The sequence below is a fragment of the Siniperca chuatsi genome, linkage group LG21, assembly GCF_020085105.1.
Source record: "Siniperca chuatsi isolate FFG_IHB_CAS linkage group LG21, ASM2008510v1, whole genome shotgun sequence".
In the NCBI taxonomy this organism is placed as follows: domain Eukaryota; kingdom Metazoa; phylum Chordata; class Actinopteri; order Centrarchiformes; family Sinipercidae; genus Siniperca; species Siniperca chuatsi.
In genome coordinates, this window is record NC_058062.1 from 2,065,048 (window position 1) to 2,085,726 (window position 20,679).

Below are 20,679 nucleotides of genomic sequence, written 5' to 3' on the forward strand. Positions count from 1 at the left end.
TTTGACTGTACTGATCAAACTGAGACCTGGTTTTGTTTCTGCCTTTGATGTTGCTAGAAGTGCCTTTTCTATTGTATATTTTGTCAATGGTTCCTTAAGTTAAAGCTTAAGGCTGGCGTTATTCAGTATTGTTGTCATTGATAATAAGTCCCATGTGCGGAGCCAAACCAACAACATGTTAGTCCATCTCTCAACACTTTCTGACTTCCTGTCTGTGGCTCTCAGCTCCAATTGGTTCCCTTCTGAAGATGTAAATCTGTAAAAACGCCTCACAAATATATAGTTTCATTTTTTTTTAAAAGGCTCAGTAATTTCCTAAAACAGCTGCTCGCTGTAGTTTCTATCAAACGTTACTCAAACAGGAGGAAATAGTGCATTTGTTGGGGACTATTTTCAGCGGCGCATTAATCCACTCATGTGTTGTAGGTTCAAGTCATTGTTAGTTTTGGTCCTTTCATGGAATTTGTTGTCTAAATTAAAAACAGAAAATCACCAGACTTATTCTTTAATGTTAGAAAATGTTGTACTTATTTTACACATTCTGGTTTTTGCAATTTGTATTAAATTTGAAACGTTTTAAACATGGATCCATCAGTTTATCTTTGGTTTCAGCTCGGTGCCAAAGTTACTCTGTCTGTAGATGTGACCTTGAAGTTCCCATGGCCAGAAAACATTTAGCATAATTATGAATAATATATCGATATGTCGACAGGGCGCAGTACTGCCAACTGTCTTGCTGAGTAGTTTTGAGGTCCTGTACTGTATTTGAGTATTTTCTAATTTGCGAGACTTTATACTTTTAAATAAAGGGTTTTATATTTTACTTTTTGTTATTCCATTTTGTCTTATTCTGCTCCCACAGTTCATGTGCCCTGCTTTAATGGTTTCAGGCTCTGCTCCATGATAGCTTAAATGTAAAGATGTCTCGAGTCCACCACTTTGGTCCAGACTGAAATATCTCAACAACTATTGGATGGATTGCCATGAAATTCGGTGCAGATTCATGCTCCCCTCAGGATGAACTGTTATAACTTTGTTGATCCTCAAACTTACCATCTAGCGCCACCATCAGGTCGACAAGTTAACGTGTCCGACACTTTGGTTTCTGACCAAACACCTGCAGAGCTGCTGACGCTCCCATCAGCCTCAGCTGCGCTCTGTGTTTAGTGCTAATTAGCAAATGCTCGCTTGCTAACACGCTAAACTATGATGGTGAACATGGTAAATATATACCTGCTAAACATCAGCATGTTAGCATTGTCATTGTGAGCATGTTAGCATGCTGATGTTAGCATTTAGCTTAGCTGTGGCTAAGTACATCCTCACAGAAACATCTGTTAGTATTGCGTTATGCTGACAGGTGTTTCACCTCTCTGTATAATGCAACACAGTTTGGCATCACAAACTGCAGCCTCCTAAATGATCATACAGTTAAATCAACACGTCTGTGAAACAGTTTCAGCACAAACTGAACTTTAATTTTGTAGATATTAACCAAAACGACTAAAGACCAATATTAATGTGCTGCTTTTCAGAAATAAAACAGAGCACTAGCATATGTGAGCTCATGGCATAAAGGAAAATGTCACTGAATCAAGTAAACAGAAATAATTTTTACTTCATTTAAAACCAGGTCATTATGACAAAAAGACAAAAGGGGTAAATTGTTCAGTACTTTCACACGTACAGTTCCATGGCAAAGCTTACTAAGACTTTAAATTAATATTTATCTTTTAAACCAAATAATTATCAAAGTACAGCTCAAGTATTTTTAGAGCAAATACCATGTATACTTCAGATAGAAATGTACGTTATGGTACAGTAGCTCTGATAATGAGGTAGATGATGGACAGGCTGATCATTGTCACTGTTCCTGAGACCTCTAAAAAATGCTTCAATCCATCTGTTAACTGTAGGAAATTCCATAGCTTACAAAAAACGCTGGAATGCTAGGCTACATATACATACATGTGTTCAGTGCTACTTACAAATAATTCTTCATTTTATACCCTGCATTTTCCAGAATCTCTTCTTTGAACTAAAACAGTCAAGTCAAGCTTGTGGGGACAGTGACCTGATAAAAGATAACAGGATTAATCATGTTTGTGTCCTAGTTATATACCGACACGAATCATGTTTTGATTGCACTTCTCTATTCCTAGCGGCCACCAACAGCGGCAGGAACAAGTCATAGATTAGTTAATGCAGCCTTAAGCCTCACATTCAAGGTTGTTTATGTTAATTTGTGCTTGTCACATAAATCACTGTTTACAGGTAAAGTTGGAGTTTCTATGAGAAGAGGTGGAGACACACGGAGAAGATGAGGAGATGGAAGAAGAAGAAGGGGGAGTGAGTGGCAGCGCCCCCCGTGGCGGTGGTCGGGTTGGTAGCAGCTGTGGTGGTGGTGGAGGCTGGAGATAAGAACGACCCCACTGTCCGAGCCAGGAAGGTCTGAAAACGGCTCAGTTTGGTGAAGACCATCACTGGGTCTGCTCGTGTTTGACTGGTGGCGTTGTTTTCAACTGACAGCACTGCTGCTTGGAACCAAGAGCCGCCCTGCTTACACATCAGCGGACCGCCAGACTCACCCTGAACAAACAAGCCAGACGGGTATGGTAAAATGGTAAATGGACTGTACTCATATAGCGCCTTTCTAGTCTACTATCACATTCAACCCATTCACACACTGCTCATCAGTTGAAAGAAAGTAATGCATTCACACACCGAAGGCACAGCCCTCAGTGTCTTGAGACAAAAATTCAAGTCCAACTTGATTATGATAAATTTTCATCAAATGTGCTATACGGAAAATACTTTCTTATGCCTTAAAGGAATAGTTGAAATACTTTTTTTCACTTTCTCGCTAAGAGTTAGATGAGAAGTTCGATACCTCTCTCCGGTTTGTTTGGTAAATTTAATGGCTAATTTAACATCTGGCAAAGGTACAGCAGTTGAAAATTTGTCTTTTAGCTAAAACTGCACATCGATCAGCATCACTGTAAATGTGCCATTGTCCCTGAAAATAAATAGATAGATAAAATAACATAAATATGAAGCTACAGCCAGCAGCCGGTTAGCTTAGCATTAAGACTGGAAACTGGGAAACAGCTAGCCTTGCTCTGTCCAAAGGTGATAAAATCCACCTACCAGCACCTCTAAAGCTCATGTTACACTTTAGTTTTTCACGGATTAAACAAAAAGGATATAACGTTTTAATTATTGAGCTTCAGAGTTGCTGGTAGCTAGATTTTGTTACCTTTGGACAGAGCCAGGCTAGCTGTGTCTCCCTGCTTTCCAGTCTGTACGCTAAGCTAAGCTAAGCTAACTGGCTGCTGACTTTAGCTTCATATTTAGCATACAGACATAAGAGTGGTACCAATCTTCTCATCGAGCTCTCTGCAAGAAAGTGAATAAGCATATTTCCAGTAATTGATGATTTTAAAGCAAGACTATGCAACTTTTACTGAACAGCAGCCACTGTGGCCACAGGTGGCGATTACAGAATAATGGGAATGATTAAATGTAGTGTAACAGCAGTAAGAGTATAGCACAGTCATAAAGCCAGTGATCTGACTCAGTAGTATCTAATTGAAGTTTGTTATCATTAGCTAGCTAGCTAGTTAACCACTATATTGCAGTGGATCCTAACCAGACCAAGTAAGACTGTATTGGCAAGGGTGTGTTTTATTTCTTTTCGTTTGTGAGAGGAAGAATGTTTTATGTCTCCTTAAGTTATGAAGTCTCGCTTTAATAAACCCATGACTTTTCTTCTAGCGCCACACTCTGGACAAACATTACATTTTAGCCCCAACATTGGTTTTAGAAAACTTTCTTATTGTGCCATGGAATGAACACTGAGCACTCTATTTTTTTTATATTCTAACATTGTCCGAACATGGACGAGAAGTCCTTGAGGTGCTCAGAAAAAAATGGAAATTTGAACATCTACAATTCCACGACAACAGGCAAACTCCATCTGCTAACAAACATCACGTGATATGATCTAAAGCTTCAGAACAGCGACTAAACTGAGCTTGTTTTGAGATTGTTTCCTCAACGGTTGTTTCCAAGGTCAAGAATAAGGATCCACAAACACTTTGATAAAACAGACATAGACATATGAAAGTATAATAATCTCCTGCTCTCATTACTCACCTGCTCTAGTGTAAAAGATCCTGTGCAAATGCTGTCACTCGTTGACGTGTTCCCACAGTTTACCACCGAGGTCTGGAACTCCTGCAGAACGCCTAAAGTTGGGAAAAATAAGAAAATCAGAAAATTATAAGTGAAACATCTGAATCAAACAAAGTGCAATGGCCTAAATGTTTAATCTAAAGAGGTGAAATGATGCAGAGAGTTAGCATTACTGTGCCAAACTGTGTTATGGACTCACCCCCTCCTTGCCCGGATCTCCAGCCAGCAGCCCAGCACGTCGAGCCCACAGTGAAGGTTCGTCCGTTGTCCAGGCAGATGGCCTGGATGAAGTCGGACAGGGTGGGTCGGGTTGCCAGATGCAGCACTGCTACATTAGACCCATTGAGGGTGCTCAGAGTGATATTTGTCACATTCAGTGTCACCTCAAAGGGGTTGGATCCATTCTGTTTCAAACGACCCAAAACGACAGTCCATTCAGACGCTACGGGTGAACTGTGGGAGATAAAATGAACAGAATTAGGACTGAGGAGAACTCAAAACTTCTAAATCTCTGACTGGTTTAAAACAACGACTGGACCTTTACAGATTAGGCTTCTTAGAGTGTTTCTCAAAGGGTAAGGCCAGTTTTTTTCATCCAGTTTACTTCAAATTTCATGTACATTACATTAAAAAAATCAATATTGTTCTCATTAACATAAATCTCTTCTGACTTCCGGTCTGCGGCGATGTCCGCCTGTCAGTCAGTCGTCCACCACTTTGGTCCAGACTGAAATATCTCAACAACTACTGGATGGATTGACATGTAATTTGGTTCAGACAATCATGGTTCCCAGAGGATGAATCCTAATTTGACTTTAGGGATCGCCTTACTTTTCCTCTAACAGCACCAGCAGGTCAAAGTTTATCCTTAAAGTTTAACTTATCCTGTGCAATATCTCAACATCTACGAGATGAACCAACATTCATGTTCCCCAGAGGACAGTTCTTAATAACTCAGGTGATCCTCTGTCCAATACTTTAATAAACTTCTAATGTTTATGACCAAATATCTGCAAAACTAATGACACTAGCCTCAGCTGTACTTTGTGTGTAGTGCTGATTAGCAAATGCTAGCTTGCTAATATGCTAAACTAAGATAGTAAACCTAGTAAACATTATACCTGCTAAACATCAGCATGTTAGCATTATCATTTTGAGCATGGTAACATCCTGATGTTAGCGTTTAGCTCAAAGCACCACTGAGCTTAAATACAGCCTCGCAGAGCTGCTAGCATGGCTGCAGACTCTTAGTCCTGTTCCTATTTTGTAAAGAGTGTTTAAAAACATTTCTTTCTGTTCTCAAACATTAAACAGACTGGAATTATACCATCCATGACATCACTCCAGGTGTCTCACCTTGAGAAGCAGTTGGCGTTGCTCAACACAGCGTCCACAGCCACCAGAGTCCCACCACACACATGACTTCCATTCTTCTGTAGGCTCGCCATCCATGGCCACACACCAGCTGTCGCCACCGAGCTTCCTCCCAAAATACGTGAATTCAATGGGGCTCTGCCGCAGACCACAGCTGGAGAGAGAAGCAAAAGGTAGATAATTAATAAGTGTAAAGCTTGTAAACTCGGACCAGATACTGTCGATCCATCATTACAACGTGACGTTGTTTAGTCAAACTTTGTTCAAACCCACAGAACTTTGTTCAAAATTATAGTGGAGACCCCAAAGTTTCCAAATATACCAAACAGGTCAGGATGAATTTTGGGGTTATACACAAAACATCTGGGATATTTCAGCTTGATGGAATAGTGCAGCCATAAGTCTGTGGTTTGAATACTTCCCTCAGTGTAAACATAGTTTACCTTCAATGAAGATCCAGAAACAAGCTGATACAGAATATATATGAAAGTGTTATACTGTGAAAAAACAATCTAATTTGAAAGCTTTCCAAGGGGAAATGTAGGGTTAAAAATCAGTGTTTACAAAGTCTGGACATGGCAGGCACTTACGTTTGGCTGTGGTTGTTGGAGCGGGGGGGGTTGGAGGTGGTGGCAGGCCAGGACAGGTGACGCTGAGGTCACTATCAGTCCCAGTGGACGTGAAGGTGACGAAGCCCGGCTGGTTGCTGCTGATCTGGCTATTGATCCAGGTCTGATACTGGGACACTCGGGTGTAGACTCCTGGGAATTTCGGCAGGGCACAGCCTTTTCCAAAACTCACGACTCCCTCCTGGATCCAGCGAACGCCCTGCTTGCTCACCAGCGGACCGCCTGAGTCCCCCTTCAAGAAAAGAAACATTTAGGAGAAGGAATCTCTGCGGGAAGTAAAATTTGACACAAACACAGGTGTAAAAATGATCACCTGACATGAGTCCTTCCCTCCAGCACGCAACCCGGCGCAGATCATGTTTTCTGTGATTGAGCCGACTCCATAGTCACAGTTACACTGTCTGTTCCCCACAATCGGCACCTCCACCTCCATTAGGTTTTGTGGGGAAGGAAGGGGCACTAAAGAGACACAAATTTAAGTTTAATAAACAACACAAGTGCTGAAATATGGTTTAAAATGGTTTCACACAAAATGGACTGTTTAATTAATTAATTACTACAGCAGTAGGTCCGTGGCACACCTCAAGTATTGCCTGGTGTTCCTCTATGAATCAAGCAAATATTCTCACTACCTGAGCCTAAAGGACCATGCCAGTGGTTTAACAAAGTCTTAGCCCATTAAAGGTACAATCAGTAATTCCAGCGTTAAACCAAAGGACAGGTCCACCACCAAACTTCAAAACACTTCCAGTACTTGAAAAAATACTGAAATTGACAGGTCAGAGACAGGGACTAACACCAGATCCAAGTAAAAACAATGCTATTATTGATCTTCTGGTGCTGTTAAAAGTTGTTTATGCTGTTCACATCACTAAAGTTTGTAAAAAGAAATCTCTCGGCAGATTTCCATGAAATTTGCTGTGGATATTCAGATCAGATCGGGTCTTTATTGCCCCTCGAGGGGAAATTTGATTTACAGTAGAGGGCAAAAACAGAAACACATCATACAAGAGGACACAGGACATTAATCACAACAGTTAGAGCAAACAAACAAATAAAAAAGATGTGTCTGTTCATTAAAAGTATCAAACCATTGGAATGGTAGCCATGATACAGTGCTGCAGAGCATTGCAGTCAAGGTTCAGTGCAAATTAAGCGCATTTATTGCACTTGGAACAAAGGAAAATTTAAACCTGCTGCTTTTTACCATGGGGGACCTGTATCCATGGGGGACCAGAAGGGAGAAGCATGAATTCCTCCAACAATAGGTGGTCAGAGCTGGCTAAGATCGGCCGTGCCTTCTGCAAAACTTGTCTGTCATAGATATCTGCCAAAGAAAGCTGCTGCGTGCCAATTATTTTTCTGGCTACTTTAACAAAAATCTAAGCAAACGATTTTTGTTTTGCACTGTGAGGTTCCCATGCCAAGACGCTGCGCGCTCCCAAGAAGATGTATCCTAATATTTCAGTTGACCACTGACCTTTTCCTCTTGCCACCGTCAAGACAAAATGTACTCAGCAGTTTTCCATGAGCATGCTCCTCACATAAATTAACCTTTTTAAATTTTAAAGGGTACCCTATGGAGTTTTTGACCACTAGTAGTGCTATGGAGCAATGTTACAAGCGAGTCACCGGTTTGTTTGTATCGTGTGCAGGACGAGGACCAGGGCGAGGACCAGGGCGAGGACCGGGGCGAGGACCGGGGCGAGGACCGGGGCGGCGTGATAAACAGTTTCACTCTGTTCTACTGATCGACAGTTGGTGGCATTAACGCACAAACTAACGTAGAGAGAAGAAGACTGCTTGCAGCCAAACATGGATGTAAACAATGCATAATTTCAAATATTTAAAAAAATCAGCTTTGCAAATGTTTAATGAAGAAGATAACACATTTGTTAGAGCTAAAGGATACACACTATGTGATTTGGTGAGAAACTCTTGATGTGAACACAGGTCACCTTTCCTCTAACGCCATCATCAGAACAAACTGCTTAGTGCGAAAGCTCCAAGATCAATTATCTTTACGTTGTTTGTTCTATCCAACACTTTTGTATCGTGGGGTGTAATATAAAATATTCAAACTTATTTACAAACCTGTGTGTTGGCTAATGTCAGAGACAGATTATAATAAAAGTATCCCTACACACAGTAAGTTGCAGGAAGATTTTGTTGCTCCCCCGGGTAAAAGGAGGAACTGCATTTTTGCATTGAAATATATGAGAAAACAACCAACGTTGTTGCCACCATTGTAGTCACGCTACCTCTGAAAATAAATGTAATTCAGATGCTTTCTGACCCACCTCCAGATCCAATTCTGCCCCAGCCGGTGACCCAGGAGTCAGTGCCGTTGTAGAAGGTGCTGCCTGCTGCTGCCAGGCAGACGGGCAGGATGAAGTTGGTGAAAGTCACCGGTGAGGAGAGCTTCAGGAGGCAGATGTCGTTGTTCTTAGTTCTGGGGTTATAGTCTTGATGATTGATGATCTGTGTTACTCTCACAGACACCTCATTGGGGTTTGATCCCTCTTGACTCTGGCGACCCAGATACACAATCAGATTGCTTGTGCTGACGCTGAGGTAATCAGAAGAGAAACAAAACAGTGCAAAGACATGAAAGCAGAGCTGTAGTCAAGAGCACTTTAGCAGACACTAAGTCCATTTTAAGACCACATCTAGTCTAGTTTGTACAGAGCTTGATAGATGTGGCAACAGGGAGAGATCATTCCCACACGTTAATAATTTATATCCTCATTATATTATAAATAATCCTCTGAACTTATTCATGTGCTCAACATACTTTTTCATGACCTCTATTTAGTAAGTCCTAATTACATAAGTTGTTACCTTCAGTCTGCACATACAGCCCATGTTCTTTGCATCTGTTGCCGTGCAGACCTCTGGAAAACTAAAGCTGAATTTTTATGACCCGAAAGACATCTGCATTATCATCAAAGTTTTAAAGATCATACAGCCACAACTTGAGGCATATCCCTGTATCTCAGTCCAAAATTGTAAACTGTTTTAACTCCAAAGGGAGAGGGAACAAAGATAAATGGAATTAAGAAAATAATTATTTTAATTGGACGGCACGATTCATTAATGGACACAACTTGTTAGGTTAACGGCAGTCTCGGAACCGACCGGCTATCGTCTGACGACATTCACATGCAGATATCTGTTTATAGAGATTAGTTTGAGGGAACAAATAAATTGATTTGAAGATACAGTAAGTTAAGGAGCATGTGTGTGATAATACATGATTTTGGAACAAAATGTGTTTATTTTCAGCAACATTAGGTATTGAACCTCCCTTACCCTTTTTGCTCTGTCAGTAGTGTTGTTTTAAAAAAACCCTGATAGAAACATCTGGCTCTTCAGCTGCTAAACGCTTCACTAGGTTCACCAGCTGCTCTCTGACTGCGTCTGTCTGCTGTTTGCTGCTGAGCAGCTCGTGTTCAGAGGCTTTTTACTGCTTTTTCTCTGAAAACGACGCTCTGAGAGAGCTGAGAGGGAACCAGAACAGTGAGGTTGTTTGCAGGTAAACCACGAGCTGAAACTCACTGTAAAGCTCCGTAAAGCCGAGCGGAGCTGCAGATTCAGCTGATCAGCTTATCATCACTTCCAGAGACGCCTTTCACATTGTCACACGTTTGTACATTTGTTATGGTGTAAATAGCAACTATAGCTGCTTTAACCAGGACGTGTCTGTGGCCTCTGTCACACCAGAGGGGCTCTTGGGCCTCTCAAATACCCTTCTGGTTAGCTCTAGTGCCACTTAGGGCAAACATGAACTTAAAATGCAGCCTAAACTCTTTGTAGAGTGCCCCTTTTTCATTTTGCCTCTTAGAGCAGTAGTTCTAACCTTTTTGGCTGGTGACCACTTAAAATTAAGCATTGTCTGCTTGCTACCCATCATCACAGGTTGAAACAACACAGATTGTTTAATTTGAATGACTGTTAGAGGCCTGATGAATTGGAGTAGCAGAACAATATTTTTCTTCTTTCCTGTCCCGTTAATCATCTTGAGACCCCTCAGATTTATTCTGCGACCCTAGGAGGGGTCCGACCCCAAGGTTGCAAACCACTGCCATAGAGAGGCTGTTTATGCAACTTCATGGCATGTAGTTTTTTGTCACGGCTCTTCCCTCATTGCTTACCCTGGGAAGCAGTGAGCAGCAGTCAGCACCCATTCTCTGTTAATGAGGGATCCTCCACAGAAGTGGCTCCCAAATTGATGCAGACTGGCCTGCCAGGGCCAGCTGCCTGGAGGGGCCACCTGTCCACCAACAATCCTGGTGTTGAGCACAGCCTTACCACACACTGAGGAGAGACAAACAACAACAACACTGAGAACTCCTCTAGGATTATCAACTTTAACTCTTGGTTGAGTGTGCTGGGATGCTCTCAGGTGTGGCTAACCTAACATTCCTGAGTAATAAAAGGTAATAAAACTATTCTCATTTCATAATGAGTCTAGACATTTCATTGCTTTTACTTGCTGTCTTAAAAGGTCCAGTGTGTAGCTGTCGGCAGAAATGGAATATTATATTTCTAAGTATGTTTTCATTAGTGTATAATCGCTTGAAAATAAGACTTGTTGTGTTTTCATTACCTTGGAATGAGCTGTTTATATCTACGGAGGGAGCGGGTCGCCAGTTTGCGAATCCTGCTAAGGTGAAGGCATGAGCCGCCCTACTCTGCCTCCGATTGGCTAGTATTTGTTGCCTTCGTTGGTTGGGTTGGTTAGGTTTAGGCATGAGGAGTGAGACTGGTTAGGGTACGAATATCAGGGTAAGCCAATCAGAGGCAGAGTAGGGCGGGTCATGCCTTTGCCATAGTAGGATTCGCAAGCAGGTCCGCTTCCACGGAGGCCGCCATGTTGGACCGCCATGATTCTACAGTAACCCAGAAGGGACAAACCAAACACTGGCTGTAGATAGCCAGTGGGTTTTTCGTGATTATCGCGGCCACCGTAGTTTCTCCTACACGCTTGGAAGGGGAGGGCGAGGCGAGCGGTATTCAAATGGTTGCAATCTGCAGTTTCACCACTAGATGCCACTAACTCCTACACACTGCTCCTTTAAGTCTGGTATTTGGGGTTTGACAGTAAACACTAACAATAATGAAACTATAAAGAAAATAGCAAAAGTCCCAACAACATGTTTAAAATGTCATAAATGACAGGAAGTAATAAAGTGTGCATAGAAACTTTGACTTACCATCTAGTTGTGAGTGAGACTCTGAAAGTAGAAAACACAAAAACACTTTTGAAACAACAATTCTATAATCGTATTTACTGATATGTCTCGTGCTATATTGACATGTGATATTTACATGGCAGGAATTTTGTGGTCATTTGACATTTATTACTAAACTCATTGAAACACAAAGATTTTTGACAAGTGACTGTCCTCTCTCAGATACGAGACAGGGAAAATCATTTTCCAGTTACGGAAAAGGAGTTTGCAGTTGTTTTCAATATTCCCCTACAAATCATTATGACCATGAAAGACTTCAATAAACAAAATGTAAGTGCTGTACCAGCCTGTAATTTAGCGCATACTGCTGCTGATAAAACTATTTTATATTGGATCAAACACGTAGATATGTTTGCCATACCTCAAAGACAATAAAGTGAAAGAAACTGTTTATAAGCTTATTCATATTATAGCAATTATTTTCTTTATCAAATAATCTGCCCATAACTTTCTCAGTAACTTGATTGTTTTATAAAAAGTCAGTATTATCATCATCACAGTTTCCCAGACCCCAAAGTGGCGTCTTCAGATGTCTTGTTTTGTCTGACCATCACTCCAAAATGCAAACATATTCGGTTTACTATAATAGAAGGCAAAGAAAACCAGCAAATCTTGACCAGTGGGAGGCTGGAAGCATTGAATGTTGGCGTCTTTGCTTTAAAAATGACTTCAAAATGATTATTTGATCATCAAAATAGCTGCAGATACATTTTCTGCGAATCAGCTGATAAATAGATCGACCAATCATTTCAGCTCTTCTGCTACCTTTCCCAACAGTATTTTAAAAGGTGTAACCTTCGTCATGAAGACGTTTCCCATTTGCTTTTGGTGCTGTGATTATACAAGATATAAGAGATTCTGGAAACAAGTCATGGACATCATTTCTTGCGTTTTCCCCTCAAATTTCCTTAAAATTTGTAAATGTTTCGTTTGGCTGTATAACATCAGGAGAGAGGGCTCTGACACTCGTTTTGCTTCTAGCTAAATACGACATCCATAAACTGAAATTTACTGTAACAGAGGTTAGCTTTTATTTTCGTGAATGTCAAAAATGTCAAGAGCTACGTGGACATGATTTCTTCTTTTTTGCCCAAAAACTGTCAGACTATTAAAATGAGCATGCACCCGTATTGCTTCAGTAAAGTTGGGGGACTCACAAGAGACGCATTAAAGCAACAGCGGTGAAGTGACTTTTAGTCTTTAGGGGTCAAACTCCAAAGACACTGGATCCTACGCTTCCCATAATGCAACTCATTAGAATCAGCAGCCATGTCTTTTAAACTCCACACCTCCAATTTGTATCTCAGACTTTCTGTCTTGTCTTCAAGTCCAAGCTGAGATAACCCTGGTGACATCGCTGTGACGTCATCAGGGTTGTTTTCTCAGGTGTGACAGAGCTCCTCCCACAGAAGACATCACCGTTTTTACACAGTGAGTGCTACTCAGTTAGTAGCACTCATCGTGACAAGTTAAACTGATCTTCATGTGTAAAATCGGTGGAGTGCCCCTTCAATAGATGCAACTTATTGTATATTTTCAATTCTTCTACTTTTATTTAATTTCTTCTTATGTTTATTTTTGCACTAGCATCATTTATTCATCTTAATTTGATTATGCATTTATTTTATTCTATATATATTTGTTTATTTTCATATCAATATATACTGTATATATACTGTGGCATTATGTTCTACTGTTGGTGCTTAAAATAAAAACATTTTTAATTAAAGTTCATTGGGAAAAAACTAAACAAAAAGAGAAGAGCCAGTAGAGCCCCACCCTAAGGTGACCGTTCACTTTAGTCTTACATACTGTTTGATGTTTAATAATGAACACATATGGGTTGTTTTGTACCGAAGCGTTTTGCTGCCACGCCAGAAAAAGAAAAACGGATCAGTATCACGCTATAAAGTTTGTTACAACAAGATGTTTTTCACATTATAACAATATGTTATTCATCTTATTATTATGACACAACTTATGTTATAATAAGAAACTTTTCCTGTTATAACAATATATGATTTATCTTGCTATAACATAAAACGTTTCGCATTATAGTTATCACGTTGTAACGTGAAAAGTTTGTTGTTATGTTGACAGACGGGGATGTCGGCAGACGGAGAGGTGGAATCCACTGATGCCTCGGGCCTGACAGGACCGCTGATGATCCCTGACTGACTGAGCTGTTTCTGACACACAGACACGACAATCCCAAAATATACTGTATTAATGTATGTTATTCTACTACTGCTGTTACTGCTGCTCGTCTCATTACTGCTGTTACTGTCCCCGATGAAGCCTGAATGTCATAAAAAACATTACAGGAGCAGAAGTTAAACTCCACTTATTTTACACATGAAGTTCAGTTTGCTCTCTAAGAAGAGTAGTACTCAGCCCGTTGTATAATGTTTTAGAAATAACCATGATGCTGTCATGCACTTCAGTACATACAGCAGTGAGTGTCTGCCATTTAAATACCTGCTATAAACAGAAAGTAGCTCCAGTTCTTAATTGTCATATTCACAACAATTACAGTGACGCAGTCGTTGGCACTGAATGAATAAATGTTATCGTTTCGCTTTTATGCATCCAGGCCAAGTTGTAAATTAGGCGAAATGAAGCCCTGAGTTCAGTGCAAAACTATTTTTATTCCACTACATTTATCTGATGATAGTTACTGCTCACTTTTGCAAATGTATCTCTGAGTCAGATGACTCAATGACTTTAAAGAGTTTTAGAGAATTTACTCAACCTGGACAAGACTTTTCTTACTCTATTTCTCTAGATTTGATCATTTTCATACATTTATTCCTGCATATTTTGATTCAGTGTGATACGGTCCACTTTGGTTTTGTACATTTTATTGCTACAATATTGTAAAAAGTTTATTATTTGAATGCAGGATTTGCACTTGTGATACTTTTCCCTCTACTGTGTAACAGCTACTCTCACCTAACTAAAAGATTCTACTTCTTCCTCATACAGCAGTCATCAGATCGCAGATGTGACTGGCTCAGGTGTGTACAGTGAGGAGGGTCCTTACCTTGTGTCAGGAGAGTCAGAAGAGCCACCGCACAGATCACTTTGTAGAAAGCCATAACTGTGAATCCATAACATCAACAGCTCTGCGACGGCATAATATATCCTTCTCTTCCCCTCCCTCCCTCCCTCCCTCCCTCTCTCTCGGTCTACCTCCAACACAAACACACCTCTCACTATTGCTCTGACAAACGTTGTTGTCTAACGACACACCCAACACCTCACTGCATATCACCTGTTTTTTACAGGTGATATCAGAAGTACTTACTTAGGTACAATATTGGGGTGCTTTACTTGAGTATTTCCATTTCATGCTATCTTATAGCCTACTTCTACTCCAAATCTACTACATTTTAGAGGGAAATGTGTTTTTTACATTTATTCAACAACTGTAGTAACTAGTAACTTTTTTAGATAAAGCCTTTACGTATAAAATACAATGCATTGTTAACCTTTTTGTCTAGTTGTGCTTCCTCATCACGTTTCAGATGTCTGAGTTGTAATCAGTTCCATCAAAGAGACATTTCTCCTCTAAGCTTCTCACATGGTTTCGTTTGTTTGAGAGTTCGAATGATCCACTTTTTTAAAATGTCAAATATTGGAGAAAACTGAAAACACGTTTTTGTATCAGGACTTTGTTTCTTCTTCTTTCCTCTCCCATCAATCATCTCACGACCCTCAGATTTATCGTGACCCTTTGGAGGGGCCCGACCCCTAGGTTGGGAACCACTGGACTAAACAAGCTAACAGTATTTAAAGCAGTTAAAACTAGCTCCACCTCGAGCAGCTACAGCAGTAAAACGCTGCTCTAACGTTGATGCTTCAGTATTAATAATCTAATAATGTCAGACAGAATCAGAATCAGTCACAGGAGACGTTTTACTGCAGAACCAATACTTTTACTGCTGATACTTTAAGTACATTTAACTGACTTTTACTAGGATTTTGAATGAAGGACTCGTACTTGTAATGGAAAACATTACTGTATTAGTACTTTTACTTAAGTAAAGAATCTACACACTTCTTCCACCACTGTTTAAACCCCCTGAGGAGTTCAGACAGTGAAGTCAGTGCTTCAGTGCTTGCAGTTAGCGCACGTATCTTTAAGGCTGAGTCCTTACCGCAGCGGCACGGGTTCACTTCCAACCACTGCTTCATTTTCAAATCAATCAGTGAGTCAGACACGATGAACTGAAACCACAGACTGCCTTAAGGAAAGAAAGCAATCTGAAAAACAAAAGATTATTTGGAAACCAGCAGGAATGTGAAGTAAACATGTAATGATTGGAGTCAAATCTGCAAAAACACAACACGGTTTGGTCCTTTTAACTGTTAAATCAATTCAATAAAAATGTTGGATGTTTTTGTTCTGTTCAGGCTTACAAGTTCACGACCTGGAGTAAACCTGGGGAGGAGGGAGGCCAAGGGGCTTGGAGAAAGTCCTCTCCATTACGGACAAAATGAATGCAGCGTAATCAAAAACGAGACGAAGCAAACACGAACAACAAGAGCAGGTAAACAAATCGGAATACAAAACAAAAGGATGAAGAGAAAGAAACTTAATTAAAGGTGTAAAATGTCAGAAGTGAAAGACATTAAAGGAACAAAATGTAAAGCAAAGGGCAGCCCCACCCAATACTAAACAAACTGCAGGAATTACACCTGCTGTCACTCCAAAACTGAGTACAGTAAACTAAATACAGTGACTAACGCTGATACAATACTTACATGTGCACTAAGAGAGTAACTGTAATAATTAGCTGTAATAATTCCTCCTGTTCACAGTCAAAACAACTGGATATTTTCCAAAGTTACAGTCTTTTCACAACAATGTGTTTCCATCCGACCACTGCAGCTCGAGGAAACACTGTATGTGGAAACACAAAGAGGGAATTTTCATTTTGGCAGAGCTTCTCTTGACTAGCTGACGCCTCATATCAGCTTCACATAAACTTTAGAAACCATGTTGAACCTATTGTTTAAAGGTTTGTAAACGCAGCAGGAAAACAGGCCGATATCGGATGAGAAACACACAACATAAGGTCAAGATGGACGTGAAGAAGCTCAGAAACGCCTGACAGGACCAGACTTTAAACCCTGCACACGGACGTCTCTAACCACGAAGCTCTTGTTTCTTCCACAGGATAGCGTCATGAGGAAATATACACCACAGATCTGTTCTTGTAGGTGACGCAGAGCGGCTGCATGAAGCTGATTCACCTTTTAACTCCATCCATCTACACTGACAGCTGGACGGAGGCACCGAGGAGTCCTGCCTGCTCATGAACTGGTTAAACTGCCTCCGACGTCCTGTGAACAAACGCCATTTTCACTTCCATCAGATAGTGAATGTTTTGGAACAAGAGGAACCAGTCAACAGTGTCAACAGCAACAATCTCCTCTTGTCAGCACCATGAAGGCCAAACGTCATTAATTGAAATCTCTGTGCTTCTCAGCTGAGCTTTTCAGAAGGCTCCCATCTTTATTTCAAACTCAAACGAGTTTAACCCAGAAGTGTCCAGAAGTAGGAAACATGTCAGGCTGAATGAGAGGGATGTGTGTATTTTGACACACAAAACAGTGACTGTACAAAGTCTTTCCGCTCTCCCCTGGACGTTTTCATGTTTTATTGTTTTAAACAACAAAAGCCTTCAGCCAGCTGACTTCAGAGTCTCCCACGTACTTCAATGATCGCGCCCACTGCGACTGCTTTCATTTCATTTCATCCCTTCTCCGAGGGATGTTCAGGGACTCTGACTCGTGCTTTTTAATCACCTTCTCACACAGTTGCTCGCAGTGATTCCCAACCAGGGGTACTTGTACTCCAGGTGGTACTTAAAAAGATTGTAGAGTAGCTTGACTACTTTGAAAAAACAGAAGTTATAATTTGATATATCCACACATTGAGTCAGCTGTAACACCTAAACACATGTTGCCATTGAGAGTGTGTGAAAACTAGTTAGCAAGCAATGGTTTAAGTTAGCTAAAAGCAATAAATAAATGGTTGAAATAGTAAGCTACGTAACAAATAAAATGGTTGAATTATGCATGGAAGGACCAGGAGGGTCCCTGGGTTAGCTGGAGGAAAGCCAGACCCCTGTCACACACATAAGCTGGGTCTCCCTTTGTCTCAGTGCAGATCCTGGGTCTGACCCCGCATGTAATAAACCAGCCTTAACTAAGAACCGACTTGTGGTCTGACTGATTTCAGCTTCACTGGATCCAAAATAAAAGAATCTCCCATTCAAAAGAGTTAGCTGAATGTAATGGGTGCACAGTTAAACAGCTCAGAGTAATGGATAAATGGTTGAAATAGGCTAAACGTAATGGATAAATCCTTAAAACATAGCTCAAAGTAATGGATACGATAGTTAGATAATGGATAAATAGTTAAAAAGCTGAAAGTAAATGGTTGAAATAGCTAAAAATGAAGGATAAATGACTGAAACGTCCAGTTTCTGCTTCAGCTGTAGCCACGAACAGCACGGTACATCAGACAGCAAAAGGTTGGCGAGCACCGACTCGTTCCTTTCTTCAAGGTATACTGACTCGCTGAACGTCGGACCTTACAGATACAGGCGCATTCATACCGCAATCAGCTGAAACCCTTTAAACGCAGCCAGGTGAGCTTCACTTAACTCATAATGTGACTTCTAAAAGCCACTGGCTGCACCAGTGATGATTCAGGTGTAAAGGGGAGGAATACTTGTGCAAACATGTATTTTGTGTTTTATGTTTGTAATTAATTTGATCTGTTTTCACTTTGACATTAAAGTTCTGCTGATCAGCGTAAAAAACCCCAAAACACATTAAATCTACTTTAATTCAATAATTCAATTTAAAAAACATGAAAACTTCCAAGAGAGGCAATACTTTTTAAAGGCCCTGTATTTAATACTATATATTAGTTTCATTTGATGTAACAGTACAGTCATTAAAATGCATAACAGGTAAAATATAGTTGTAAATTAATTTTTGCACACATACACACATATATATATATATACACACACACACTATATATATACACACACACACACACACACACTATATATATATATATATATATATATATATATATATAACACATATATATATATATATATATAACACATATATATATATATATATATAACACATATATATATATATATATATATAACATATATATATATATATATATATATAACATGTGTTGAACGTAGCGGTTAAGGGGATTTTTGTGTTTTTCCAGTATCACATACCTTTTCACATGGCAAACTGGATCTGCCAGTTAGAGACCACAACATTCAGACACACTGACCTCATCGAAGAAGACTTCACTGACAGTAAAATACAGGTCTACCTACTGGAAATGTGCAGGTATGCAGAAGTACAGTCATGTTGAAAAAGCTCTGCACGGCACCGGGAAACGAACCCCGAGCCGGATAAACCAGTGAGACGACCAGAAATCTGAGCGAAAACAGCAGTGCACTGTCAGTATGTTGTTAAAGGCCTTACATGCGCGCATTTGGATCCACCATTGACACACAGAAGCTGTTTTATCAGGAGACAAAAACAAACTGTTACAACACAAATTCAAACAAACCCCACATACAGAAACCAAACAGCGTGAACACAGAGCTGATGTGATTTACCAAAAAGCTCAATATGCATTTTAGCATAATCAACTCCAATTTAATTCCAATCTGGCTTTTTATGTTGACCTTGGAGTTCGGCTTTTATCCTTCAGTTGAAGCTGGGGTCGGCTGGCTGCAGACCTTAAACTTCTTAATAATAATAATAACTGTTGTCACAGGAACATCACGCCGCTTGGAGATGGTCTTCACCGTTACCCTGCTTTATTATTTCCTCTCTGATCTCCGCACACAGCTCTCTCTGGTCCACGTTCAGTGTGGCGCACACGATGACACCAAACAGCTCAGTGACCATTTTCTCCATTTAAATAGACCGAATGACTGATTACAAGACTGGAGGCACGTGTGATGCTACATAAACAAACTAATCAGTTTGAAATATCACTATAATCCAAATATTTATTATCTTTTCTAAGGAGTACCTACAAATATGTCCAGGCCATTTTAGAATATCTTTAAAGAATAAACAATAATTCATCTAATTTCACTGCGTATCTGCTTTATTCTTTGACATACCAAAGGCATGCAAGTATACATGAAACAGCTTTGAATTTCATCACTTTTTCAGGGGGAATGAAGCGTTACGTCAGAGCTGTAAGGGTATATTTGAGCATGTCTGTATAAACTGTATACAGTATATAAATATATATATATAGAACAGATAAAAGCTGAAAATCCTTAATATCCACTCTACTAGGTGTCAGAACATTAGTCCAACTGAATACATTCATAATTGCAGCATTGTGGTAAGGATTACTCACTCACACTGCCCGAGGCCCAAATGCAACGAGCAGCCGTCGGCCGTCAAACTGGCTTGTCAAGTGTTTGATATCGATGATCAGTGATCAGTGCTGGTATCCTGGATTCATGTTTGCTGCTTGTGTGCGGTCATGGAGAAACATGCAAATTCTGTCTGTGTGGAGTTTGGAGTTTGCATGTTTTCCATGTTTCGCCTGATGAAACGTTGAAGAGTATGATGGAGACTGACGGGGCACTGAGCTCGGGGGCTAGACATACAATAACTGAGGACCAACAAATGTCATTTCAGTTCATTACAAGTAGGCTGCAGTAGCTTATTGTTCTGTCATAGCTCTCTATAAAAGCCTAAACCTGGAAAAAATGAATTTGTTCCTTTCAGTGAATACTTTTTATAGTAATGCAATCATCCAAAACACATGGGGGAGATCATGTTTGATTATATTAGCACGGTTTTACGTTCACCTGAACTTATACCAATAAAACAGAAGACCAGAGGTGCTTCCTTTTTCTTCTTTTACTCGTGTGCAGCCACGAGACATAATGGCGAGGCTCTGAAGGGCCAGATTCCTTCCGAAAACCACTCGGCAAACCCGGTCCTGGCTGATACGTATGTTACATTTACTGAGGTAAAGTGTCAACTGTGGTCTAGATGCAGATGTGTGTGTGTTATTTTAACTGAAAAAATGAAAGAAATTCGTCTTCAAGAGGAAATAAAAATAACTTGAGCTACGTTTATACCGATTTTGCTTGTTCAAGGCTCTGATTGGGCTGTTTGGTGTCAGTCAAGTCTGG

At 40.3% G+C, this 20,679-nt stretch overlaps 1 protein-coding gene and 1 long non-coding RNA gene across 3 annotated transcripts; one reads left to right on the forward strand and one right to left on the reverse strand.

The window, feature by feature from the left end:
• Positions 1–1,593: 1,593 nt before the first annotated feature.
• On the reverse strand, positions 1,594–15,664 carry LOC122869043 (transmembrane protease serine 9-like). Of its 2 annotated transcripts, none has more exons than XM_044181590.1 (10): positions 15,613–15,664; positions 11,414–11,434; positions 10,352–10,514; positions 8,498–8,766; positions 6,511–6,656; positions 6,159–6,429; positions 5,551–5,722; positions 4,394–4,647; positions 4,156–4,247; positions 1,594–2,589 (listed from the first exon to the last, which is right to left on the reverse strand). In XM_044181590.1, exons 1-10 carry the CDS (start codon positions 15,647–15,649, stop codon positions 2,290–2,292), a joined length of 1,725 nt encoding a protein of 574 aa, XP_044037525.1. In that variant the 5' UTR covers positions 15,650–15,664; the 3' UTR covers positions 1,594–2,289. The 2 variants fall into 2 exon arrangements, with proteins under 2 accessions (XP_044037525.1, XP_044037524.1); XM_044181589.1 differs by lacking the exon at positions 15,613–15,664 and adding an exon at positions 14,496–14,623.
• On the forward strand, positions 2,496–8,083 carry LOC122869055. Its single transcript, XR_006376235.1, has 3 exons — positions 2,496–2,623; positions 5,509–5,741; positions 7,853–8,083. It is a non-coding gene; the product is annotated as an uncharacterized LOC122869055 (long non-coding RNA).
• Positions 15,665–20,679: the final 5,015 nt, after the last annotated feature.